The sequence below is a fragment of the Episyrphus balteatus genome, chromosome 1 (genome assembly GCF_945859705.1).
Source record: "Episyrphus balteatus chromosome 1, idEpiBalt1.1, whole genome shotgun sequence".
Classification (NCBI taxonomy): domain Eukaryota; kingdom Metazoa; phylum Arthropoda; class Insecta; order Diptera; family Syrphidae; genus Episyrphus; species Episyrphus balteatus.
Window position 1 is genome coordinate 17,007,814 of NC_079134.1, and position 24,317 is coordinate 17,032,130.

At 27.9% G+C, this 24,317-nt stretch overlaps 1 protein-coding gene across 4 annotated transcripts in view; it reads right to left on the reverse strand.

Moving 5' to 3' along the window:
- Positions 1 to 4,926: 4,926 nt before the first annotated feature.
- Positions 4,927 to 24,317, reverse strand: part of LOC129921255 (zinc finger protein chinmo) — a 79,500-nt gene continuing 60,109 nt past the window's right edge. The window contains exons 2-7 of one of the 4 annotated variants that reach the window (XM_056002994.1): positions 18,519 to 19,115; positions 8,261 to 8,478; positions 7,656 to 8,188; positions 7,361 to 7,568; positions 6,824 to 7,058; positions 4,927 to 5,768 (exon numbers count right to left, since the gene is read on the reverse strand). In XM_056002994.1, the coding sequence (XP_055858969.1) occupies positions 5,509 to 5,768; positions 6,824 to 7,058; positions 7,361 to 7,568; positions 7,656 to 8,188; positions 8,261 to 8,478; positions 18,519 to 18,636 (1,572 nt within the window). In that variant the 5' untranslated portion in view covers positions 18,637 to 19,115 and the 3' untranslated portion in view covers positions 4,927 to 5,508. The remainder of the gene's footprint in view (positions 5,769 to 6,823; positions 7,059 to 7,360; positions 7,569 to 7,655; positions 8,189 to 8,260; positions 8,479 to 18,518; positions 19,116 to 24,317) is intronic. The other 3 variants (XM_056002996.1, XM_056002995.1, XM_056002997.1) reach the window with 3 other exon arrangements.

Genomic DNA, 24,317 nt, shown 5'->3' on the forward strand with positions numbered 1-24,317 from the left:
GTATAATATATTCTTTAAGGATGTTAAATTTGTATTTTTTTTTGTTAATAATTTCTTTGTATTATATACAGCAATGAAATCATCTTCTTTTTGGGTTTAATTTCCCAAAAATGAAAACTCATCTGTATACATTTACCAAACTACAAAATTTTTAATTTTTTTTTTTAAATTTATGAATAATATTTTCCCATCAGAAATTTTGAATTTAATATTAATTTTACAATTTTTTTTCATTATTTTTTAATAGTTTAAATTAATTTTGTGAATATTTACAAAAACCTATCTAAAAATTGTTTAATGAATGTTTTTTTTTTTACATATTTACCCAAAGTTTTATGTTTTAGTCTAAAGTTAAATTTTTAAAAAGGTTTTACATTTTTTTAGATTAATAAATTTCGTAGGTTTTTTTTTTTTTTGTTAAATTTCTTTTGAAGATAATTTTTAGTTTTTAATCGTATATCCAAACATATTTTTATTTTTCTTTAATTCATTTTTTACTTTTACATAAGTTTTGTAAATATTTTTTGTAGCCTAAATTTTTAATAATAATAATGTACGTGAATTCTACGAAAATTGTTATTTACTTTTTTTTTTTTTTTAATTTAATGTTACATTAATATATTTTTTTAAATTAAAACAAAACGGGAAATCTTATTGATAGAAATTTTACCATCAGGTAATTTACTTTTTGTTGTTGTTTACTTAAAAAACATGGGAAAGAGTAGTTGCCTAAATGTAAAAAATTATTTTTCTTTTTGTTTTGGTTCACATTTTTATATATACAAGTTTTTTTGTTTTTGAAATATTTTGCATTTCTTTTCCTTTTATTTATTTTTTTTTGTCACCATTTTACTTATAGTTGAGTAGTTATGTGCTGTCATTGTTGTAATTGGATTTTTATTGGATTTTTAATCCAAAAATTAATTAATTTTGTTTTTTATTTAAATTGATTACTTACGCAAAAATTATATTTATTTGTTTTGTTTTGACAAAACTAAATGTTTAAGTTTTGTTTATTAAAATAAAAAATAAAAATAAATAGTTATATGAATATTCAATTTTAATTTAATTAATTAATTAATTAAAACAAAAAAATTAAAAACAGAATTCCTATTGGCTATTGAGGTAGTTTAGTTACTATTGCAGTTCTGTCTTTTGTCAGTTAAAATTGAAATGATTTGATTTATTTCAAAAATTAAATAACTTTTTTTTTTCTGTTTGTGTGTATATTGAACAACATAAAGAAAGTATTATAAAGCTGAGGTATATGAGTTCCTATTGTATGATCGTTCTTGTTAGTAATCTGTAGTAATAGTAGTAATAATAAAATTATAAAAAAAAGAAAAAAGAGTTTGAAAAAAAAAATAACATTTAAGGGAAGTAAACCAAAAACTACTTTGTTCTCATCTTCACATTCACAAAACGCAAATAAATAAAAATGTAATTCAGACTCCTTGCTACGCAATGTGAATGTGTAAAAATAAAGAATTCGAAGCGAAAAACTAATTTAGGCACAAATATAAGGACTAAATTTAGTCCTTCTCCAATATAATTACAATTCTAATAAATTTCATGCTCAAATTAACTCTCATTTCTTTGGTTTACACCCTTTTTTGTTAATGTTTTTTCTATTTTGTTATACAAAATAAAGTTAAAAAATAATTATTTATTTATTTTTTGTTTATTGATTGTGAAATCAATTTAGTTTTTTATTTTTTAATAAGTTTAATAATTATTCATATATATATTTATATAAATCTTTAAGTTAGTATATAATTATGGTATGGTTTGCTCGTAAGGAAATTGTTTTCATTGAAAAATATTCCTTGACGAGCTGATCACAGAAATAAACTGGGGTTGGTTATGTGTGTGTTCTATTAAATTTAAATGTTTCAACTGTATTTTTAACACTTTAAAACTTTTAATTTTTTTTACTGATTTTTATTTAGTATTTTTTTAAATTCAACTGTAAGTAAATGGTATTTGAAAAAAATTAAATTAATATTTTGTCTAAAAAAAAATAATAATAACACTGTATCTATTGTTTTCTATAGTTTTTTGTTTGTATCACCCTGTATTATATTATTATTTTTTTTTTTCATTATTTAATTAATTGAGAAACATCCGTTATCAATTTCTATTGTATTCGGTTGTTTCAGTATTTTTTGTTTACAATTATTTTTTATTTTTTCTTCTTAAAAAGGCTTATGGTTTCAGAAACTTAAAAAAATATCAACTATTTGCGTATATTTTTAACTATTTTTTTTTTTACTTTAAATTATTTAATTATTATTTTTTTTTTCTTTACAACATTCACTATTGCAATTTATACATTTTGTGTTTTGTTTTGTGTGATTTGTTTGCAACCTTTTTCTTTTAATAAAATATTCCAATTGAAAATAAAATATTTAAGCTGAATAAATTAACCAAATTTGAAATTTTGAATTTTTTTTTAATTTTATGGTTTGTCCTGAAAAATTGTTTCAAAGGTGTAATTTTGATAATATCTTTTGTTATTTTCAGTAAATTTATGAACAAAAAAATGGCTATTTTTATTTTCTGGTTGTTGAAAATTCGGAACGTTTTTGAAAGGTTGAACTATTGTTTGGTTGAGGGGAGGCTGAATAGTGTAATTGAATTAGATTTTTGTTTCTATATATATATTCAATACTTTTCGTTTCGTTTTTTATCCTGTTTTAATATTTGTCTATTTTATTATTTCACTTTTTTTTTAGTTTAAATGTAAATATATATGTTAAATTGAGGCACCTGTTTCTGTATTTATTTTTTTAAATGCATTATCTTTTAACTTTAATCAAAATTAATTAAAAAAGTCAATTACAAAAAAAGAATGAAAGAAAAGGATACAGCTCAAAAATGAGATTTGAGAGAAGAAGAAGGAAAAAGGAAATACAGAATAATGAATTTGTTAAAATTGTATTGTTTGAAAAAAAGCTTGTTTTTAATTAAAAAAAAAAAATCAAATATGTTTGTTGTTAAGTTATAACTCGTTTTTTTATATTTTCTATAGCTAAATAAAAAAATATATATATCTTTATTATTAAATGTGTAAGTTAGAGATAAATATTTAAATATTATATTGCAGGTACTGTTTTCACTATTTTTAACTTTTGTGTTTATTTTTTTTTTAATGATATATGGTTTTGTTTTATTATTATAGTTTTATTGATTTGGTTTTGTGTGGTTTATGTTTGTGTGTGTTTTAGGAATGATGAAGAATTTATTGACTTAGGAAAAAAAAACAACTGTTTTGGCTTATGGTTTTAGAGAGTCTTAGGTCGGATAGTCAAATATATATTTAAAAGAAAAAAATTTTATTTGTTTTAAAATGTTATCATCAGTAATCAAAGCTTTAACATGGTTAATGTTTTGTAAGAATTCCAATTTTTGCTTCGAGTTGTTTTAGACGTGTTTTGATACGATTCAAAAGGCCGATGCCTTAAAAGTCGTGTTGTAAGCCACATAACCATACAAATAAAACTTTTTCAAAAGTTCAAGTTTTCTTGTCTTGAGAATAGAATGATTCCTGTGAGAAGTCATAATGATTTTTCGGTCCAAGTTTCGAAAACATAAAATAAAGGTCGAAATCGTTAACGCATAACTGCTTTTGCATCACAAAATTTTGTATGACATCAAAACACTACCTTACCCGCAAAGCCTTTGCACCAGAATTATTTTTGATGCAAAAGCATCAATGTATTAATAAATTTGGACATACTCATCATAAGTCTAAGTGATTTTCGAGTTCGAAAAAAACACCAAATGTCAAAAGGAAACCAAATAAATGTGATTGCCATTTGGTGTTGGCATCATTTTTTAAACTATTTTGTTAATTAAGATTCTATTTTAATAAAGATGATTATGTTTGTATGTGTTAATATATATTTTTAAAACTTTGTTAATTTATAGTAATTTTAAATTTATCTTTTTTTAATTAATGACACTTATGGTGGGTTAACATACATACAAATTCGTAATACATATGTCAATATATATATATTATATTTATCAGTTTATATATATATATATATGTCAATATACTTTTTAGTTTTTTAAAATAAAAACTGAAAATAATGAAAAAAATTTTACGATTTATCCTGTGACTTATCTATGAAAAGGGTAAGGATAAAAGTGTGATGTGGGATTTAGGAGACAGAAAAATATAAACTTAAATTGGGTTTTTGATTTATTTAGTTGTATTTGTTTTTCTATTGTATATGTTTTTATTTTTTTTTGTATTTATTTGTATAATCTATTTTATTTTCTACTATTGTAAATAAAAATATTTGTTTCTTTTTTTTATTAATAAAAAAATATTAACAGGACAAAAATATATATATATTTGTATATAGGTATGTTTTGTTTATTGTATCTATTTTTCTATTTTTTGCATTCATGTAAATATGTATAAATATCATTGTATATTTTTTATTTCTTTAAATATGTATTGTAGAGAGGAAAATAAAGTTTTAGGTACTATTTTGTTTATTTCTATTGCATTGTTGTAAATAAAACACTGTTAATAAAAAAATTGTAGTAGATTTGTTTGTATATATTGATTGTTTGTGGCCAGTCAAAAACGTTCAGACTTTTTTGGTTGTTGTTCTTATTTTATGGTTTTTTTTATAGTTTTATTGCAACTGTTTTACTATTTATTGTTGGTTTTATTTGTTTTTTTTTTTTCTTAAATATTTTTTCTATACAACGAAAAAAGTTTTTTTTAAATCAGTATAATTAATAGTTTTAATTGCTTTTCATATTCAATTTTTTTTATTTTATTTATTATTTTTTTTAATATATTGTTTTACCATATAGCACCCTGAAAACTATTTTCAGTCGGATATTTTTTTTTATTTTTATTTTATTTTTAAATTGAATTAACTTGTTTAGTAATAATTTATTTAAATAACAGGAAACAAATCAATAGAGGTTGCGTTGCATTTTTTAACAAAAAAAATTATAATATTTGTAACAATAACTATTATTTCTTCAAAAAAAAAAATATTTTCTATTGCTTGAATGTTTTTTTTTCAGTATTTTCTTGTTGTTGTAATTATTTTTTTTTAACCATTTCATGCATTTTTTTTTAATTCTTCAGTCATATGATCATAAAACAAATATTTTACTAGGCATATAAGTTGTGTTATAAAACGATGAAATGCATAATCAGATTTATATAGAAGGCTTGATTTTTTTTGTTTTGAAGGAAAATGGTAACAAAATTTTTCATTTTTTCTAAATTTACACGTTTTTTTTTTTCATGATGTTCAAGATTTTTTTTTCAAACAGCAGCAGCATCAGTTGGCAGTTGTGGCATCAATTAATATTGATGTTAATTTATCTTGTTTGTTTCTATTGCATTTTTTTTGTTTTTCTAAGAAACATGTCACAGGATTCATTTGTTTGGTTGTAAATTTAACTTTGTTGTTGTCCTTTGAGGAGTTTACGTTGTGCCTTTTTACTTAAACCCAAAGGTTGACCCGTTGCCTATTGCGTATGATTCGGTTGCGGGACATGATCAATACCAATTTCCTGTTTATGTTCACGTGCAATATGTCGCCGAACTGTATTGTTGCGGGTAAATGTTCTCGAACAAAATGGACATGGAACTCGTATACCTTGATGACGTTGCCGGATGTGTGCGCGCAAATTTGTTTCATATCCATATAAACGATCACAGTACAGGCACTTAAGTTTTTTTCCTGTAGGTGGATGGAGGGGGGATTTTGTTGTTTTAGAAATAATAACTTAATTAATTGCCAATGATTTGAGGTTGAGGTTTAAATAAAAAAATTGATCAAATTAATAAAGAAAATATATTTTTAATAAGCTTGATATTTAGTTATACAAATTTAAACTATTTTATTTTTTTATTTAAAGATTATTCCTATGTAAATAATGTGTCCAAAAGTTGATAGTAATATAAGTTTTTTTTTTTTTAACTTTTCACGAAATTTTACAAGAAACATTTTGAAAAATATTTAAAATGTAAAAACGTTATCTTCTTCTCATGGCCTCTCATTTGTTGCTGAACATTTTCAGTCTCGAGTTTTTACCGTTTTTGATTTCTCGCAATGTATATAATCACGTTTTCAAAGTTCAATGCTAAGCTTAAAAAAAAAATTAAAAAAAAAAAAAACAAGTATACGCCCGAGTGCCCAATCCGTTTAAATACAAATAACTAAGCTTTTAAAAATCAAAAAGTAGAATTTTTTGATTGCTACTCCTGAACATTAATGACACCGTTTCATGAGTCGAGTTTTACCGTGCGACCAAGCTTTTCGGCGTAAGGTGACTCTGTGAACGAAAGCCGGATGTGACTCCATAGTAGAGTCCTGTAGTTAAGTGAACCCTTTATTAACTTATCAATATTAATTATGGTGTACCTCAATGGTGTACCTCAAGGTTCGGTTCTGTCCCCAAATTTCTTTCTTAATTTTCTTATAATGATCTTTTTTCTGAAGCTTTAAATTCTCTACAATTTTTTTTGTAGATTGCAGTAGTCTTAAATTTCATATTAATTTTTAGACTCAGTCCTTGGAATTACAGTTATTGTATTTTATTGGAGATTCAAGCTCGGGATCTTGATTTTTTTTATTCAAACAATTTAACTGATTTAGTTCAAAAAGAGTTTCTCCATAAATCAATGAGGTTCATAATTATCCAACCGTAGAAAACTCGTTTAAAAACCTTTTAACTAATCTAATGTAAAATATCTTCAACCTTATTCAACTTTAAGACACATTATTATCTAGTTTCATTTCTTTCTTTATGTTCTGCCATTTCAAAATTCTAGACTCACCATCAGCTGTATTAACCATTCCACTATTTTTGTTATTCAGTTTTGTAGCATTCCAAACGTTCAACATATCAGCAGGAGCTATCGAAGCAGCAAGTCCACCAGCCAATGCACTATCCGTAGCATTCTTTAAATCCAGAATAGCAGTTGGTGTTGTTGGCGTTGTATTCGATGTTGGTGGTGGTGGCGGTGAATAACTTGTATTTTCCATTTTCACGCGTAAGTCCTCAGCACCGTTCTAATTTAATCAATTAACATTCAAGATAAAATTTTAATATTTTGTACAAAAATTAAAAATTAAAATAAGTTCAAATAAACCATATAATTTCAATTGTGATTTTGAAAAGTTTTGCGTTAAAGATGTCTTTGAACGTTCGAAAGGTTGTTTTTAATTAATTTTTTTTTTTACATAAACACATTCACAAAAACACAAAACTTGAGGATAGAAAGTATGCCGAAAAGATTTATAAATTCATTAATATTTATAGCTATATTTGATATAAGATTCAAAAAAACTTAAAAAAAAAATAAACAAGATACCTTCAACGCAAAACAACTCGTATTCGTAGTACTTTCGCAATCTATCCTTACATCATTTGATTCACGATCATCCTTTTCGTCCTCGTTAGCCTCATTTGTACTGCCATTATTGCGTTCAGTTTTTACCGGCCGGTCTAAGCAGGCTCCAGCACTGCTGGGCGCATTACCATTTCCGGCTGTTGTACTTGGACTGTGATTTTCATATCGACTAGAAAAGATTTAAAAAAACAAAACAAAAAAAAAAATTGTATTCTGTTTTACAAAAAAATGTATTAAATCAATGATATCCGTTTACCTTGACTCAGGTGAAGCTCGCTCTGATTGCATTGTGTCCGCCTCCGTTGGTGCTGTTGATGATGCACTGCTTAAAGGTCTGTAGGGCTTGCTATTGGGACTTGCACTATCTGAACTATTCTTCGAACCATCTCGTAGCACACTTCCGCGGATCTCTTGCTCAGCATATGGACTGCGGAGGGCACGTTTTCGTGGTGGTTCAAAGGATATCGGTCTGTACATTTGTGGCATATAGGGTGGAATTCCGCCTAAAGTTGAGCTGCTCGGGTGCATTAGGGAGTCACATTCTTGTTTTAAAATTCCCAATCCTAATGGGCCACCTGAGTTGTTATTATTTCCACCCGAATTCCCTCCACCACCGCCGCCACCTCCTCCACCGCCATTGCCACCAACTCCACCACCATTATTTCCACCATTCCCACTTATACTGTTGCGATTATTTCGTCTTCCTGATGGAGATTCTGGTGGTGGGGTTTCGTGCTGTTGTGCTTGTGCTGCAGCTAATCTACCATGTTCTGTTGAAAGACCTTTGACCTTTTGAATCAAACAAGAACAAAATTTAGACTCCATTCAAAAATAGCCAAAATGAAAAATATACAAACTTACTTGTAAATTTTCCGCTGATTTTAGAAAACTATTTAGAGCCTCTTGTGATACATGCACTTCACCTTTGTACATAAATTCCAATAATGCAGCCATATTATCTGGTGATGTGGCTTCCAATATAACAACGCATTGTCCATTTGTAGGTGTTGTTTCGAAAAGTTCTGCAAATTTTTTGGAACATGCTGCCAATATCAATTTGTGTGCCTTAAATACTGTTCCTGTAATAATAAAAGAAAAAAAAAATTATTAGTTTTTTTTTATCAAAATTTTAAGACGTAGAAGTGTTAAATAAATATTATTTTATTCAATAAATTGATATTGATCAATATAATACTGAGTTGTTATCACTGTTTTGAAAATAAAATTCAACAACAAAATAACAAAGAAACGCACTATTTATTTGTTTTAGATTGTTTGTAAAAAAAACTAATAAATATATGATTTATTCTTCTAGAGAACCTTGGCTTTAACCTATTACAAACACAGCTTTTCCCTCAATTTTGTTAACAACTACTCAAGTGAAGTTATCGTAATTTGTTTATATTACAACATTAAAACATTACAAATTTGAAAAAAAGTATATCATCACGTTTTCAATGTTCAATGATACACTTAAAAAAAAAAAAAACAAGTATACACCCGAGTGTCTATTTTTTTTAATACAAATAATTATGCTTCTCAAATTCCAAGAGTAGGATTTTTTAATTGCTACTCGTAAATATTAATTCCAACAATTCGAAAGTCGATTTTTGGCGTGCGGGCAAGCTTTTGAACTCGTGTAAACGTAAGCTACGGGGACTTAATACCCAAGTCGTGCGGCAAATTGTGCAGCTACCCGTAAAAAAAAATCGACAATAGGGTGAATAAAATTTGTAAAGGTGAAAATAAAGGAATACCTTATTAAACCATAAACTAAAAAAAAAACAAGTATTCGCCAGAGTGACCCTGAGACAAATATAAAATTTTTCATGTATTCACCGGATTTTTGAAATGAATTTCGAAATTTAATTTTGTATATATGCAAACCTTTTTTAATTTAATTTTTTTTTTTAATTTAAATTTTTTAATCATAACGGATTTCCCAAGTAAGATAGTTATACTTCTGATTAATTTATTGATATTTATGATATTTCCGCTTAGGAACTTAAAAAATTTATTCAACCTAATTATTATCAATAAGAAGTCATATTTTGTAGCTTCATTTATTTCAAATATGATAATATTCATTTATTTATTACAAAATTGGCTTAAAATTGCCAACAAATTATAAAACTGATAAAAATTCAAGAAATATTTTATCAAAAATATAAAAATAAAAATGCAATAAAAACAAAAGTGCGTTGCTTTATTCCAGCCATTTTTTTTCTAATTTTTATTTATGTGACCTACTTTTTCAGTCTTAGAAATAAAAATATAACAAAAGTACATACATATAAACCTATACAAATTCAACAAATCACAATAACATACACAAATGTAAAGAAGAAATGCAAAGAAAAAAAAATCAAATAAAAAACCTTGCATATAAGAACCCCAAATTAAATGATAAACAATAATTGTTACGGCAAATACGAATTTGCCTTGGGTGAAACGAAAACAAAATCTGCACATTCAAATAGTGTAGTTTCGAAAAAACCAAACGCGTCATTTTTGTTTATATAAAAAAAAAAAAAACAGAACTGCTATGTGGTGTTAAAAAAATGACAACGCATATTCAAGCTATTTCCGCATCATACACTTTGCACAATAATTAATCAAAAAAAAAAAATTAAAAAACAACAAAATGATAGGTGCTGTTCAATTCAATTTACTGCTTCATGTTTGCTACTTTTATAATATTTTTTTTTGTTCGTTTTCTTCTAAAGTCGCATTAGGTTAAATAATCTAACATACACAATCATAAAATCTAGCCAGACAGTGCATTTTTTTTTTTTTTTTTTGTTAAATTTATTTTTACTGTTAAGACTTTATTGGATTTTTTGTTTTGTTTTGCATTTGATTCATCAATAACAGAAATAAATGCGATAAGATGCATGTATTGAATACTGCTGTGTGTCGAATCGATTCGAGGAACTTACCAATCGGTTTATGTTTGTTTATAAACTTTTTTTTTTGTTATATTCTTTTATTATTTTTTCTCAAGCGCCGACACATTGAATAGGTCTGTGATGTTATAATTTTGGGTGTTATATTTGTGTGTGGAAAGTTTCGCAAAATCAAAAGGGTGGGTAGTTTTATCGTTTGTTTTTTATTTGAAGATAAAATACGTCATGTTGTTTTTTTTTCAATAAAATTGATTTGACGAGATCCTTGATTTTGAAAATACATGAGAAACATTGAGTCTGGTATAATTTAGTGTAAAATATGACACAAACCAAATAAAAAAAAAATTGATACACGATTAAAATTTGTGAATTGAGTTTCATAAAGTTTGACTGTTTAAAATTTAAATAAACTGCGTTTGCCAAACTTAATGTAGGAGGAAACACTAGCGTTCGTTTCAATTATAGATGCATAATATACATTTGCATATATTAACATAGTATATTATTTTGCAAACATCTACTCAACAATTTTTGAAAATAAACATTTATGATGTAAAAAGTTGAAATTGCTCTTATCTTCTCTTCTGCATTCATGCTTTTCTGTGTTTATTTTTAGAAAATGCAAACAAATTTTTGATTTTCTTTTTGGTTTCAAACCATATTGCACTATGTTAGCCAACGAAAACCAGCAGATAACCCCTTTTACTATGATGGATTAAAACGAAAAATGAATTATGTGTACAAACATGCACTGAGGTATATCCGATTAAGTGGCAAACACGGTGTACTGTGTGGTTATATTTGAAGAATGCGAACGATTGAAAGATTTTGATGATACATACTCGTATGTTTTTAAAAATTTTTATTGGAATTTAGGAATTAAAAAGGAGCTGAAAAGTAAGATATAAACTTGTTTTTTTTTTTGTTTTTGGTATTGAGCAAAATTCGAGATACCCACATTTAAAGCAAAATATTCTCTTAGGTCCCATTATATTAAAAAAAAAACACGTATACGCCCGAGTGTCCACTTTTTATTCAATACAAATAATTAAGCTTCCTTGTAAAAGATAGTACAATAATCACCTTTTTAACGTTATACAATATTAAGAAAAATGAAGCTTTATAAACTCACAAGGAATGAAGTGAATTAATCTGTTATAGAATTTTGTGTGTTGTCACTTTCAGAGTAAAAAAGTTAGTTACAACTTGTGGAACTTCAGAGCCAATTTCAAATTCTAGTCTTTAAAATTAAGTTCTGATTGCAAGTGTGTAAATGGCCACTAAATAATTTATTAAAGCTGCTAAAAACTTCGGCGAAATCGGTAAACGAAATTCAGAAACCTTCTTCCATATAAAAATTTGCAACTTAAATTTTGTATAATTTATGATTTGAATTTTTTGTAGGTATGGTAATGTGTAGTTTCTTTCATTTAATAGACGTTCGTAGAGAGAGTTTAAAAAAATATTTTTTTTTTAATGAAAAAAATAAAAGTCAATAATTGGAAATGTGTACCCTTTTTGAAATGATTTTATCATGAAATAAAAATAAACCGCAAAATAATACGCGTGTCTATGTATTTTTTTTTTTTGTTTAATATTTTATGGTTATACCTAAATTAAATTCTTGATACTGAAATTTGGACTTTTAACATAAAAAAAAAATCAACAACATCGTATAGCCATTATGTTCAAAGCATTTTAAAGGTAAAATTAATCTTTCACTTCTGATTGATCCCCCATTTGTGATGGAACAGGCAAAAAAGACACCTCCATCACTTCGCATCCTAACCACATAACTCTAATGCCCAGACATCTAGCCATTTTCATTACGCGCTTCATAGGCTTCGTCTATCCAACCAAACCTCCCTTGATTACATCTCTCTACATAACTACCTACAAACTCATTCCTTTCAATCTCTACCCATATATTGTTGTAGAGTGAGAATAGTAGCGGATTCTTTGGCAAAGAAATTCAAAAACAATCGTTATGGACAACCCACGTATATCTAACAAAAAATTAAAAAAAAAAAAAATAACATGCCTGGGAGGGCTATCGCGAGATATTCGGGTATTTCTGGGTATACGAAAATGTTTTTTTCAAACACACAAAAAATCGCTAGGATATATGGCGAAAGGGTTGAGTTAAAAGTGTCCTGTCTGCCAGAGCTCTGATGGTGGGTCGTGATGGGTGGATGTGTTTGGAGTGTATCTACCATTTTGTTTGTATTTTTTTTTTCTATCTTTTTTCATTCGCTGATGCTGCTGCTGCTGTTGCTACTGCTGCTTCGCGGTAGTGAGTGAGTGATGCGTGTACAGCGACACTAGAAGCATTTTGCATTTCATACTCGTATACTTATTTCCGTAGAGTTGTTGTCGTCGTCCAATCGCACAAAACCAGAAACGTATGAGTTGACATAACAAAAGCCAGTATCAGCCCTTTTGACGGAAGCACAGACTTCGACGGTTCAACATAACTCTTGCAACAGAACACAACACACAATAAAAAAAATTTATAAAATCACATTCAAAGGACGACTGGTGATGGTAGCCGAAATGGATTCATGTCTTGTTTTTTTTTTTTTTGGATTTTTTTGTTATCCTAGCTTGTGTGCCAACATTATACCATACATTTATCAAAAAAAGGACTATTTTAGTCCTTTGGCGATTTCTGGTAAAATCAATCAAAAAATGTTTCTTGATTAAAATTGGTATGAGTAGGTTCGCGCTGGCTGCTTGCTTCTACAAGAGATTTGTTTATAATATTTTTGTATATCTTTTTTTTTTTGTTTCTGTTTCTTCTGTTCTTATTATTGTTTTAACTGATGGGGTATTTTTTTTAAGTTTTGTTTTGTTATTTTTTTAAACTCCACTAAAGCTATGTGTCGTCAAATGGTACACAATGTTGGTAGCATATTTCTAGACCCAATATCAAAACAATGAATAATAAGTTTTACATCAGACTTTTTTATTATGAATTTCTTCTACAATATGTAGCAAGAAAATTTTTATCGAAAGGGGTTTAATTTAAACAACAAAAAAAAAATAGGAAGAAAGAAGTGTTAATATGGATATTCTCTTCAAATCAAGAATTTTGGGGACACTTTTTTGCACATCATCATATTTTTTGGCTGGTTTGTATATGGAATGGGTATGATTTTAATATTCATACAACCCGAGGGTGGTATTTTTAATCTATTGTTTTTTTTTACTGTTATTTGAAATAATTATAAATACAATTTTTCTTTGTAATATTTATAATTATTTTGTTTTATTCTTCGATGTATTATTTTTTTTTTACTTATGGTAAGCCTTTTTTTCTAATTCGTTTCGAAACATCAAAGCTAAACAAATTTATGATTTTGGAAATAAATTTTCAAAGGATTTTCACAGAACAAAACAAAATAGTCCCAATTTTCCAAGTGCATATTTTTTTAATTAAGTTTACATATAATTACTTATATTTCCTGAAAGGAGATTTGAATTCGAATCTAACGATATCTAAGAATGAGTATACTGTCAAAAACTATTAATGCAATAATTTATTATTTTCAACTTACAATAGGTAAACAAACGGTATGATTAACAAAAATTTAGTTCTAGGAATTTTTTCCTGGAATTTTTGATGATTGCATTATCTTATCAAAATATGCCTCAAAGTAAAAAGTACATAGTTGATAAATAAAAAAATTTCGCTATTTAATTAAAGACAAGAGTATCTAAATTATCTTGAAAAAAAATTGCGGTATACCGACATAATTGATGTCGGTTAGTATTTATATTGTTTTCAAAATTTCAACTACTGAACTTGCCTAATCGACGCGTCCGGTGCAAGAAACAGATAACTCCACCTTGTTTTAAATGGGCATAAAGAAAAAAGTGTCCATAAATTAAAATTTCAATACATATTTTTGAAAAATTACCACTCGTAACCCCTGTCCTTCAGCTCACTATAGAATTTGGGGTAGGTGCAAAGGGTACTAAAATCCAAAAAAGGTTTTTTTTTTAACAAATTTAATACCCACGCTATACTGAATACTATAGTGAATTCAAGCAGCGAGTTCGTTGTTTATACGTACATATGTTTGGCCTTCATTCTTAAGTTTTTTTTTTAACGGATTGTGAACTTATGTTCCAACTTTTAAAAAATTATAGACTTTTGTAGTACTTGAGTTGGAAATAAGACCCGCTGCATAAAAAATCGATTCGTTTAAAATTAGTAGTGATAAATATTATAATTTATTTATTGTTTTTGATTGATTGTTTCTCAAACTCTGATCCTAAAGAATTAAGACTAGTTTCAACTCCATCATATACAATGAACTAGGTCCTTCGAGCAGGATTTCCTTTGTAAACTGGTATTTTTGGCTCATTTTTCTATTTTTTTTATGAAAAATGCTCAGTTTCATTGTTCATAAGAATTTTTGAAAATATTGTATTTGTGAGATGAAATATTTAAAAACAATTTTCAAGCCAATATATGAGGTCGTTTACTGATGCAAAATATTTTTTTCACAATTTGTCATAATTTACTTAATTTAAAACTTTAAGTTGTTGACGCAATGAGACCCTGGTAAAACATTACAGCTTCCCGAAATATGTATAAAGTTTATCATTTCGGAAAACTAGAAACTAACATCTTTATTTTGAAAAAATCGGCAGACCATATTGCTTCTTGCAGCATACGTTAAGGCCAGTAGAACTTGCGCTTACATTTGAAGTGACTCAAGAATTTTTGAGGAAAATTTTCATAATAAAAATTTACTCTCACCGATTCTCTTCATTTTCTTTCGAAACAATAAAACAATTCGTGTATTATTTTTTTCAAAAAAATTGCTATTTATGTACCTTTTTTGAAGTGAGTGTGCAAAAAAACCAAATTGATGAACCAATGAAATGTTTTTCTTTGTGAACCTGATAATTTTTTAAAGACATAAAGTAAATAACTTAAAACATGCCAAAATAGAGCCCTTCGTAAAAGAAAGTTTTTTATTAATTTGTAAACCCCAATTTTGATATCTTTTTAACATTTTTAAAGCTCTATTATAACCATAACTATGTTTAACATGTGCTTCAATGTAGATATATAAATAATTTTTATCAAATGACTAAACACAATAATTTATTATTCAGAAAATAAAAAGAACTGATTGACAAAAGGACCTTTCCAATTCAAGTTTATTCATTTTTCAAGATTACAGAGCGACCGGTGTATTTCGTGTGATAAGTTTTTTCTTTTTTTTTTTTTGTATCTCATCTTATGACGACCTAGCTCACTCTTTTGCTCCCGATTTCATAATCAAAATCAAGAAACACACATTCGACAGCCAGAAGGTCGGTTCAGTTCGGGTAGTATTATAGTACGGTGACGGTAACTCTGTAGAAAAAAGACGACGAAGACACAAAAAGAATAGAAAAAAAAACGAAGAAAATTCCAACTACATGTCGTATATATAAAATAAAAATGAAGCCGGTAAAGAAAAAAAAATAAATAAAAAAAAAAAAAACAAAATTAGGGTTCTTCGCATAGCCGAGGAAAGTACTAACACTACGTTACGTATACGCGCCATAACATTTATTATATCATTAAAAAAAAATGATGATGTTGATGACGATGATAATGCTTTTGGTTCTTTGGGTTATTGGGCGCACTTTTGAGGCTGAGAATTGTTGATTTTTTTTTTTTGTTTGGTTGTTGGCTCCTGAATTTGGTTTTTGGTTCTGGTTTTCTGTTCTGATTCTGATACCTTACTCTTTTTTCTGGTTCTGTTGTAAAGAGCTTCGACGGTGGCGGTGTTTTGTGATAGCCGGGACGAACCGAACCGAACCGGGTGGTGGGTGTAGTTGTGGTGGGTTAAATTTGGGTCTTGGGAAAGTTCAATGTCCTTGCTAGATAATTTATGTATGTTTATGTTTTGTTTTCCTGCCCTTTGAAGGTTTTATTTGTATTTTTCTTCCTTTTTCTTCCTAGCACCTACTCTACTTTACTAACACCATCTAATACACATGGTTTCTAATTTTTTGAAGTTGTGTGTCAGTTGGTGTCTGTTGTGCGTTCAATGCCTTATCACTCACTCTAAATAAGGAGAGAACTTTTGATATCTTTGAATGGAATGAAGATTGGTTATTTGCGGGTGTAAGGGGAGTAGTGATGGTATTTGGGGGGGGGGGTTGCTGCTTTACGACTGTTGTTTTATTTTTATTATATAAATACATATTTACTTTATGTTATGTCTGTTGATGAGTCTCTCTGCCGAAACAAGTTTATCTGTTACGCTTTCATTCATTGAATTTATTCAAAGAAGGTGGATTTGTTTTTATTGCCAAATGTTATGAGGGTTTTTTTTTCATTCTTTTATTTTTTTGTTGTGTCTATCTTGTTCTTCCTTTTTTGAAGCTAAGACTTTAAGGACGTGCTCTGTGCCCTAGAAAAACGAACATAATACTGGTGTATAATATTTATACCTAATATTATTATGTGTCGGTACTTAGTAAACATATGGTTTTATGTGCTATTTGGTTCAATCAATATTTTTTCGCGTTTCAGACATTTTTGTTGGTTGATACCTAACTACATAGTATACTTGTGGTATAATATATGTCTGTGAGTCTGGTTTTTATGAATCGATTTCTTTTTTTGTTGTATTTTGGGGCGGTAAATCTTTTAGGATATATTCGTTGATTGTTTGAGGTCTTTATGTAGTGTGTGAATTGTATATATTGATACAATTGTTAATGTAGGTTAGGCTTGTTGTGCCGCGAAAGATTGAAGAAGTTGTATGTATTTTTTAAAGCAGACATTTTATGACTCTTATATGTTCCTATATTAAGTAATTTTGAACAAAAAACAATAAATTGGTATTTCTGGATAGTTAGGAATCTCCAGGATTATCATACGAATTCCTCATAACGAATGTTGTTCCTTCAAGGATCAAGATTAAATTATTAAGTGCAGAATTAACATCATTTTTTTAGATAATTGTTTCATTTTTCAGTTCCTTTAAAATAACAATGTTTCAAATATAAATATTTCAAAAATTTGAGTTACTATTAGGCCATACCAAAAACATGCAGTAAAATTGAAAAAAACTGTTTTATTTATTATTTTCTCGAAAAATCATTCCAGGAACAATTGCATCTCTTAAAAAATTCAATTACTATGATCTGATCACTAAAAAGCACATTTTTTAAACTTGTTTTTAAGTATTAATCCTGTATTGTCTCTTATACGGCAATATGTCAAAAATCGATATTCGACAATTTTCGGAGATACCATTTAAAGTTTTCAAATAACAGGGACGAAAAAGTCCACAAAATATTTTTTTTTCTCTTTACATACTACTTAAAAAGGGAGCCTTTTATTCGTTAACTTTTTTGTATTACTTATGGGTTGCGCTTAAAAGACTTTTAAAAGTGCATAAAATGAGTAAAACTTCTAGTCCAGTTAAAAAAGTTTTCTACTTCGGAATGAATGCAAATAGAAAATTGAATTCCAAAACGAAGTAATCTTCGTTTTGGCATTCTATAATAACGTACCTCAAAAGTCTCATGTCCGCAAATCGCAAATTTAAAGTTCAAACCACTAGATGAAGATTTACAAAAAATGTATAGACTGCCAAGATTTTGAGCAAAAAAAGTCTATTAGCGCATTCATTCCAAAGTTTACCCTTTTTTCATCTGTTATAATACACAAACAGTGCTTCAATTTCATTTGAAGTAAATTCGAAAAGTTTTCAAAAAAAATAATTTTGATCGGTTTTCAATTTCGACGTCGATTTCCTTTCACCCGATTTCTAGGTCTCACAAGACTCAATTTTGTTTCCTAATGTGAAGATTTTGATTCGGATTTTCGAGTTTAACAAAAAGTTAAAAGTCTAAACTCAAACAAAAATTCATTTCCAACTAGGTACTCTAAAATAAAACTGGCGGTCTTGGACTTTTCTTTTAAGAGTCTAGTAATTTTTGCATTTATCTCAAATAGATAGTTAAACGACTAAAAGATAAATACCTAATCTAAAGTTACCCAAAATTTAAATCAAAATTCAAAATATGGACCTTTATCCACTGAGGTTGTAGGTATTTTTCCCTGCATTTGCGACAAAACAGTGTGAAAACAATAACTTTAACTTAATGTAATAATGCTCTTTTGAATTATACACATGATAACTTTAAGAATATAATTTAAAGCTTGAAAAACAAAAAATGATTGTACTTACCATTGCAAGATAACGTCACGTCAGCCAGTAAATCTGATTTGAATAAATTCGAAAATGTCATTGCCAGATTTGACGAATAACTGTTCCATTTTAGACAAAACTGTTGTTGTGGATCCATTTTGACTAATTTTTTGATTTTCCAGTATTTTTATCCAAAGAAAATATTTTTTTTTTAATTTGAATTATATTTTAAAATCACCCAATTTCTTGCCAAACTATCGGGGATTATAAATTAAACTTAAAATAAAATTAAAAATAAAAACTTTATGTTCTATTTTTGTTTGTTTGGTGGGTTATACATAGATATATATATTATTTTTGTTTATATAGTTTAGTTTTTTTTTTTTGTAAGATTTAAATTCTTCTATTGCGGGGTTTTTCAGGTCTTGAATTCCTTTACTTCAAATTATTTTCTCCAATCTGCAATTTTTCTTGTCCAAATGTGTATTTTTTTTAAATTTCTTATTTGCCAAACGGAATTTTCCTTTTTTTCTTCCTTTTTTAGTTTCCAGCTTTATTAGCATTTATATTTTTTTTGTTTTTGTATTTTGTGTGTTGATTTTTTGCTAGTATTATTATTCTCGTGCAAGGAAACTTCTGCAATGATAAAAATAAACAAAAGAAAAATTGAATTAAATTTCAATGCTAAATAAAATGTTCGGGTAAAATAAACAAAAACTACAAAGTGCATGTTTCAATAAAATTTAATTGTAAGGTAAAGTGAATTTTTTTAAGATTTTTGGTCAGAAGCAAGGTTCTTATAATTGGAATAGATTTTAATAATGGTATTCGTTTTTAGGAATTTAACGATATTTGATTTTAATTTTTGAGAAATATTCATATTCTGCGGAAATTTTCGAGGCTTTTTTCAGCTTTTGTAAGAACATTTATTCTTCCGAAAATGAAGGCTTAAAGGAATGATGGGTTTATGTTGTATTTTATTTACTTTCTAAAATGCCAATGTTATAAATAAATAAAATACTTTATTAGGTACTATTTTCATAAGACAAATTTTAGTGGTTTTTGAATTTCAGTTTTGGGGGCACACAAGCGTTCCCGGAATAACTTTTCATAAATTGAAAGAAAAAAAAAAAATAAAAAAATGAAAACTTTTTGCACCAAAAATAAGTTGAGTTATAATTTTGTCTTCATTATATCCCAACTTTTTTGCTTAATTCTTGAAACTAAATATCTACTTGTGCACCTTAATGTTCTTGTCAGCCGGCGCCATTGCTGCCTTACGATAGGTTTTTTTCTATTCTTTAAAAAAGGTAATTTTTCCTTCTGCCATATTGATTATCAAGGTCCTAACCTAAAATAAACCATTTAATAACATTTTGTCATCGTTAAGTCAAATTCGAGTCATTTAACGGAATCTCTAAGGCACCTACCACACACCATATGACGACTTATAAAAAAACATAAAAAAAACATGAAACAACAAAAAACTTGATAAAGCAAACGGAATAATAACAAGTTTGACTTTAGGCCAAAACTATAATATCTGTCTGAATTGATGGCTCTAACTTTTGTTTGCATTTATGCATTTCACGTGGTAAGGTAGGTTACAAATGACAATGTGAAAAAAAAACTCAAATAAAAATGCGAATGACAACTTATAGAATTCGACCTAAAAAAAAATCGAAATTCCTCAATTTCGATTGAAAAGAATTGGCCGGCAAAATATAAACAAACAATGCATATATATTTTTCTTATAATTCTATACATGCCGCGTGCAGAAAAACTACCACACCGACAACGATCGAAGACGACCAAAAGTAACATCATACGGTTTATAGTTAGAAGAAGTTCATAGAGGATATAAGGCAACGAAACGAAATGAAAAAAAAAATTAAAACATAATCGATGAAAATGCACACATATAACATACCTAGAATGAAATACAAAGAAACTGTTATACAAAAAAAAAAAAAAAATAAGAAAAAAAAATTTTAACTTCAACAAATCGATAATTTCCAGGAAATCTCTCGCTAATGCGAAACTTGATCTTTCGTTGTGCACAGTTTCAAATTTTGTTCAGTAAGTTTTTTTTTTTTGGTTGTTGACTTTTTTTCTTCTATAACAACCTAACATTGATTACAAGACAAGTCGGTAAGAATTATACTCTTGCAGCTTGCTGCTATTGTATACTTGTTACTTGCGTTTAACTTTTAGATAACCCATTTCCGGTCATAAACTTAAATGATATTTTGGAACATGATGACAGTACTTTTTTCTTATTCGAAGATGTAGAAAGAGTAACAGAAAGTGAATGAAAAACGTGAGTCATTTAGAAGAAGGTTAAGTCTATGAAATATTTGCTACATTTACGTTGCATTTCAAATGGAGACCTTCAAAAGTTAGGGGCATAGCTTATCATGAGTTTGAGTTTCGTTCAATTTTGTGGGGAAATTTCCCTGTCTGAGAGTTATAGGGTTCTAAGTCTGCAGGCTTTTTTATTAAATAGGGAAGCAGCTAGAGATTTAAAGATCATCGCATTTCATTTTATTTTTTAGATATTTTTTCAATTAACTACTGGGCCATCATTTTCATAAGACCTTCTTCAAACCTAGAATTTTACTCAGGAAGCTGTTCAAAGTTAAAAAGAGAAGCTTTCCGAATACGTGTTAGAATTTAAGGGGTAAAGATGCATCTTAAAAACGACTCATACTTTGGCAAGAGTTATTCCATTTCAAAGGGGTTTTCCTGTTTCGCATCTTGATTTTGACAGCTAAAAGTAATCAGCGTTATGTACCTACATTGCTTTTAAATTATTCCTGGTTCAAATTTTAGCAGGATAATCTAGCTTTAGCTTGACTCAAAGTTAAAGAACTTTTCATCCAAAGTCTTTTAAAAATTTTCAAAAAGTTAACAAAGTTAAAAATTTTCAATTTACATTTTTTGAACTTTTAAGTTTGAAAAGCGGGCATAAGTTCAACTAAGGATATAGAAGATCGACTTTGTAGACGTTGCTACAATTACTTTTAAACTGCCAACCGGCAAAGAGGACAAAAAAACAAGTTCAAAGCAAAAAAAAAAAAAAACATCTTCAAGGCGCATTGCACAGGATAGGTAAAAGAAACAAAAGACCAGATGTACCTCTGTTATTCTTCTTCTTCTTTATACAGTGTATTGGCGATTGAAGCCCCAAAGAAGAAGATTCCATCATCATGCTGATGCGTTTTCCGCGAATTTGTCTAATCAAGAGGAGAATAGAATTTCATTTTTGTTATATATCTTTTTTTTATTTTGTGTATTTTATGAATAAGGACTTGTGTGCATTTTTGTATCTCTTTGACCGATACGGTTGTTTCTTTTTTTATCTTGTATAGAGGTATAGAATGCTTTTTTAGTCCAATTTCATTATGCTTTAGAGGTTTTGCCGATATATATACATATACATTGCTTCTAGTATTTAATTCATGTGAATTTTAAGTCATAAGATACTACATCCTAGCAAACACAACGAACAACGAGCAAGCAAACAAAACAAACAAAAAAAAAAACTGCAGTTTGGGACAAAATTCTCAGGAAAAGATATATATACATTGGCATCATCTTCTTCATCATTATACTAAGCGCTTTGATGCGCGCGAGCTGTCAAATTGGTTTAATGTTTAAAATTTAAGTTTTATTTATAATTTGTAGTGATGGAAAGCGGTAGCTTAATAGCAGATACAAATTTTTTTTTGGCTGATTCTACAAAAAAGGACACACGTGTACGTATTTTGTTGATATAATAAAAATCAAAAAAATCTACAACCGTTAAGGTGAAATATGAATTTGTGTCTTAAGCACATGCATTAATATACTTTTGTACTTATTTTAAATCACAGAATATCTGATGTTATAACATATTAAAAATGATTTAATTCAAGTTGTTTCGTGTTAAAATACAATTTGTCGAATTTTTTTGCCGTAAAATGTACTATGGTAATGGGTTATTTCATGAAATTCACGGAGGTTATTTCATTAAAAACGGAGGATCTAGCTCTTCTTCGATGTTGAAAGATTTCAGTTTTTTAGTTCAGTTTTCATAAGACTTAATATCCAAGTAACATAATTCGAAAAGTCAAGCCTATGATACGTTAGATAAAAACAGTATTGAAAAAAATGGTTGATTTTGACAAAATTGAGGCAGAGTGTTTTAATCTGTCAAGGGGAGGGACATGGAAAAGAAGAGATTTTAAAGGTAGGTTCTTAAAGAACACAGTACACATAAAAAGGTAATATCTTCCAAACTGACATTGTCATGTTTTGACAATTTGGCGAATAATGTCGGCTACCGTTATTCTTAATTGTTTTAAATTAAATAAAAAAAGAGTTAATGGCTCATATGCGAAAAAAATGAGCTTAAGCTCTATCTCTCATTTCAGTTCATTTTTTAGAGATCTATCTCAAGAAAATGAGATAGACTTCAAGAAAATATACTGAAAAGTGAGATAAGAGCTTAAGCTCATTTTTTATTGCATACGAGCCAATGTCACGGATCGGACAACTTTTCTTGTGGGTGGGGGACTTGCAAAGTTCTCTGCAAAAAAAAAGTAGTCCATAGTATTTATAATTTGACCCAGCAGTTTATGCTCATTCGATAGTGAATTGGCTGAATATCATAACCTTGATTTTTCGCACTCGTGAAATTCACCTTTTGGCCGTCATCTTGGATTTTAGTTTTTATTAAATATATCGCCTTCTACTCAGCCTAGGTAAAAGTGTGTAATATTGTTTAGTTTTGAGCACTTCTTTGTTTTAACTTTTTTGGCTTGTAACTTTTTTAATGTTCAGGATATCGGAAAATTCACGATATGAACATTCTAAAATAAAATTATTTTCTAAGCTCAATTTCTAAAAATAAGTTTAAATTATTAAATTAAAACAATCTGAAACTAAATAATAAATGCTCAAAACATCCTTTTGTTAGTGAATAGCCTTGAGTCGTCACTTTTTTAAACGCAGCAATACGAAGTAATACAAAAAGGAAGAGGTTCCAACCCAATAAGAAAAAAAAAACTTCTAATAAACGCAGATCTGAATTCAATAAAATGCGAATAAAAAATTAGAACAACATTAAACTACGCGTGAATAATCCGAACGAACAATGCACCTTTTGAATTCTTCATTTTAATTGTTTTCAAATGATCCACTCTTTATACAAAAAAAAAAGAAGTTGTCTTCTTATAAAAACGCACAATTTTATTTATATGAATGTACGAGCTAAAAATTCATGAAAATGTATGACACAATAAGAAAGATATATGTATGTTTGTATGAACCTACATTAAATACACATGAAAAAGAGAAATAGGACGCATATAAACTTGAACATGTTTATTTTGCAATATCAAGAAATTTTTGAACAAAAAATAACATATAAAATACCAACAACAACATAGAAGTTGAAACCGAAACCACCGAAGGACACGCCGCGCAAGTAGCATAAGGTATAACCTATACCTTCTTTCAGTTAAGGGACAAAGGAAGTATAGGTATATAAATAATAAGGGGTCCTGATGCACGTAAACAGGATTTCATGGTTTTTTTTTTGTTCACGCAATTATTACGCAATGCAAATTTTTAGGTTTTTTTCTTTGAACTTTGCACGCGTTTTTTTTTTTTTTTTCTATTCTTACTTCTTTTTTTGATGAAAAATATATGCAATACAAACCATTTAATCAAAGAATTGCTGCTGACAATTCAGAGGAAACTGAAAAACTTGCTTTAAAATTTAGGGAGAGTCCAAATGAATTTCGCTTCTGTTTGATTAAGTTCTAATGTTCATTGAAAGAAAAGCATGTACG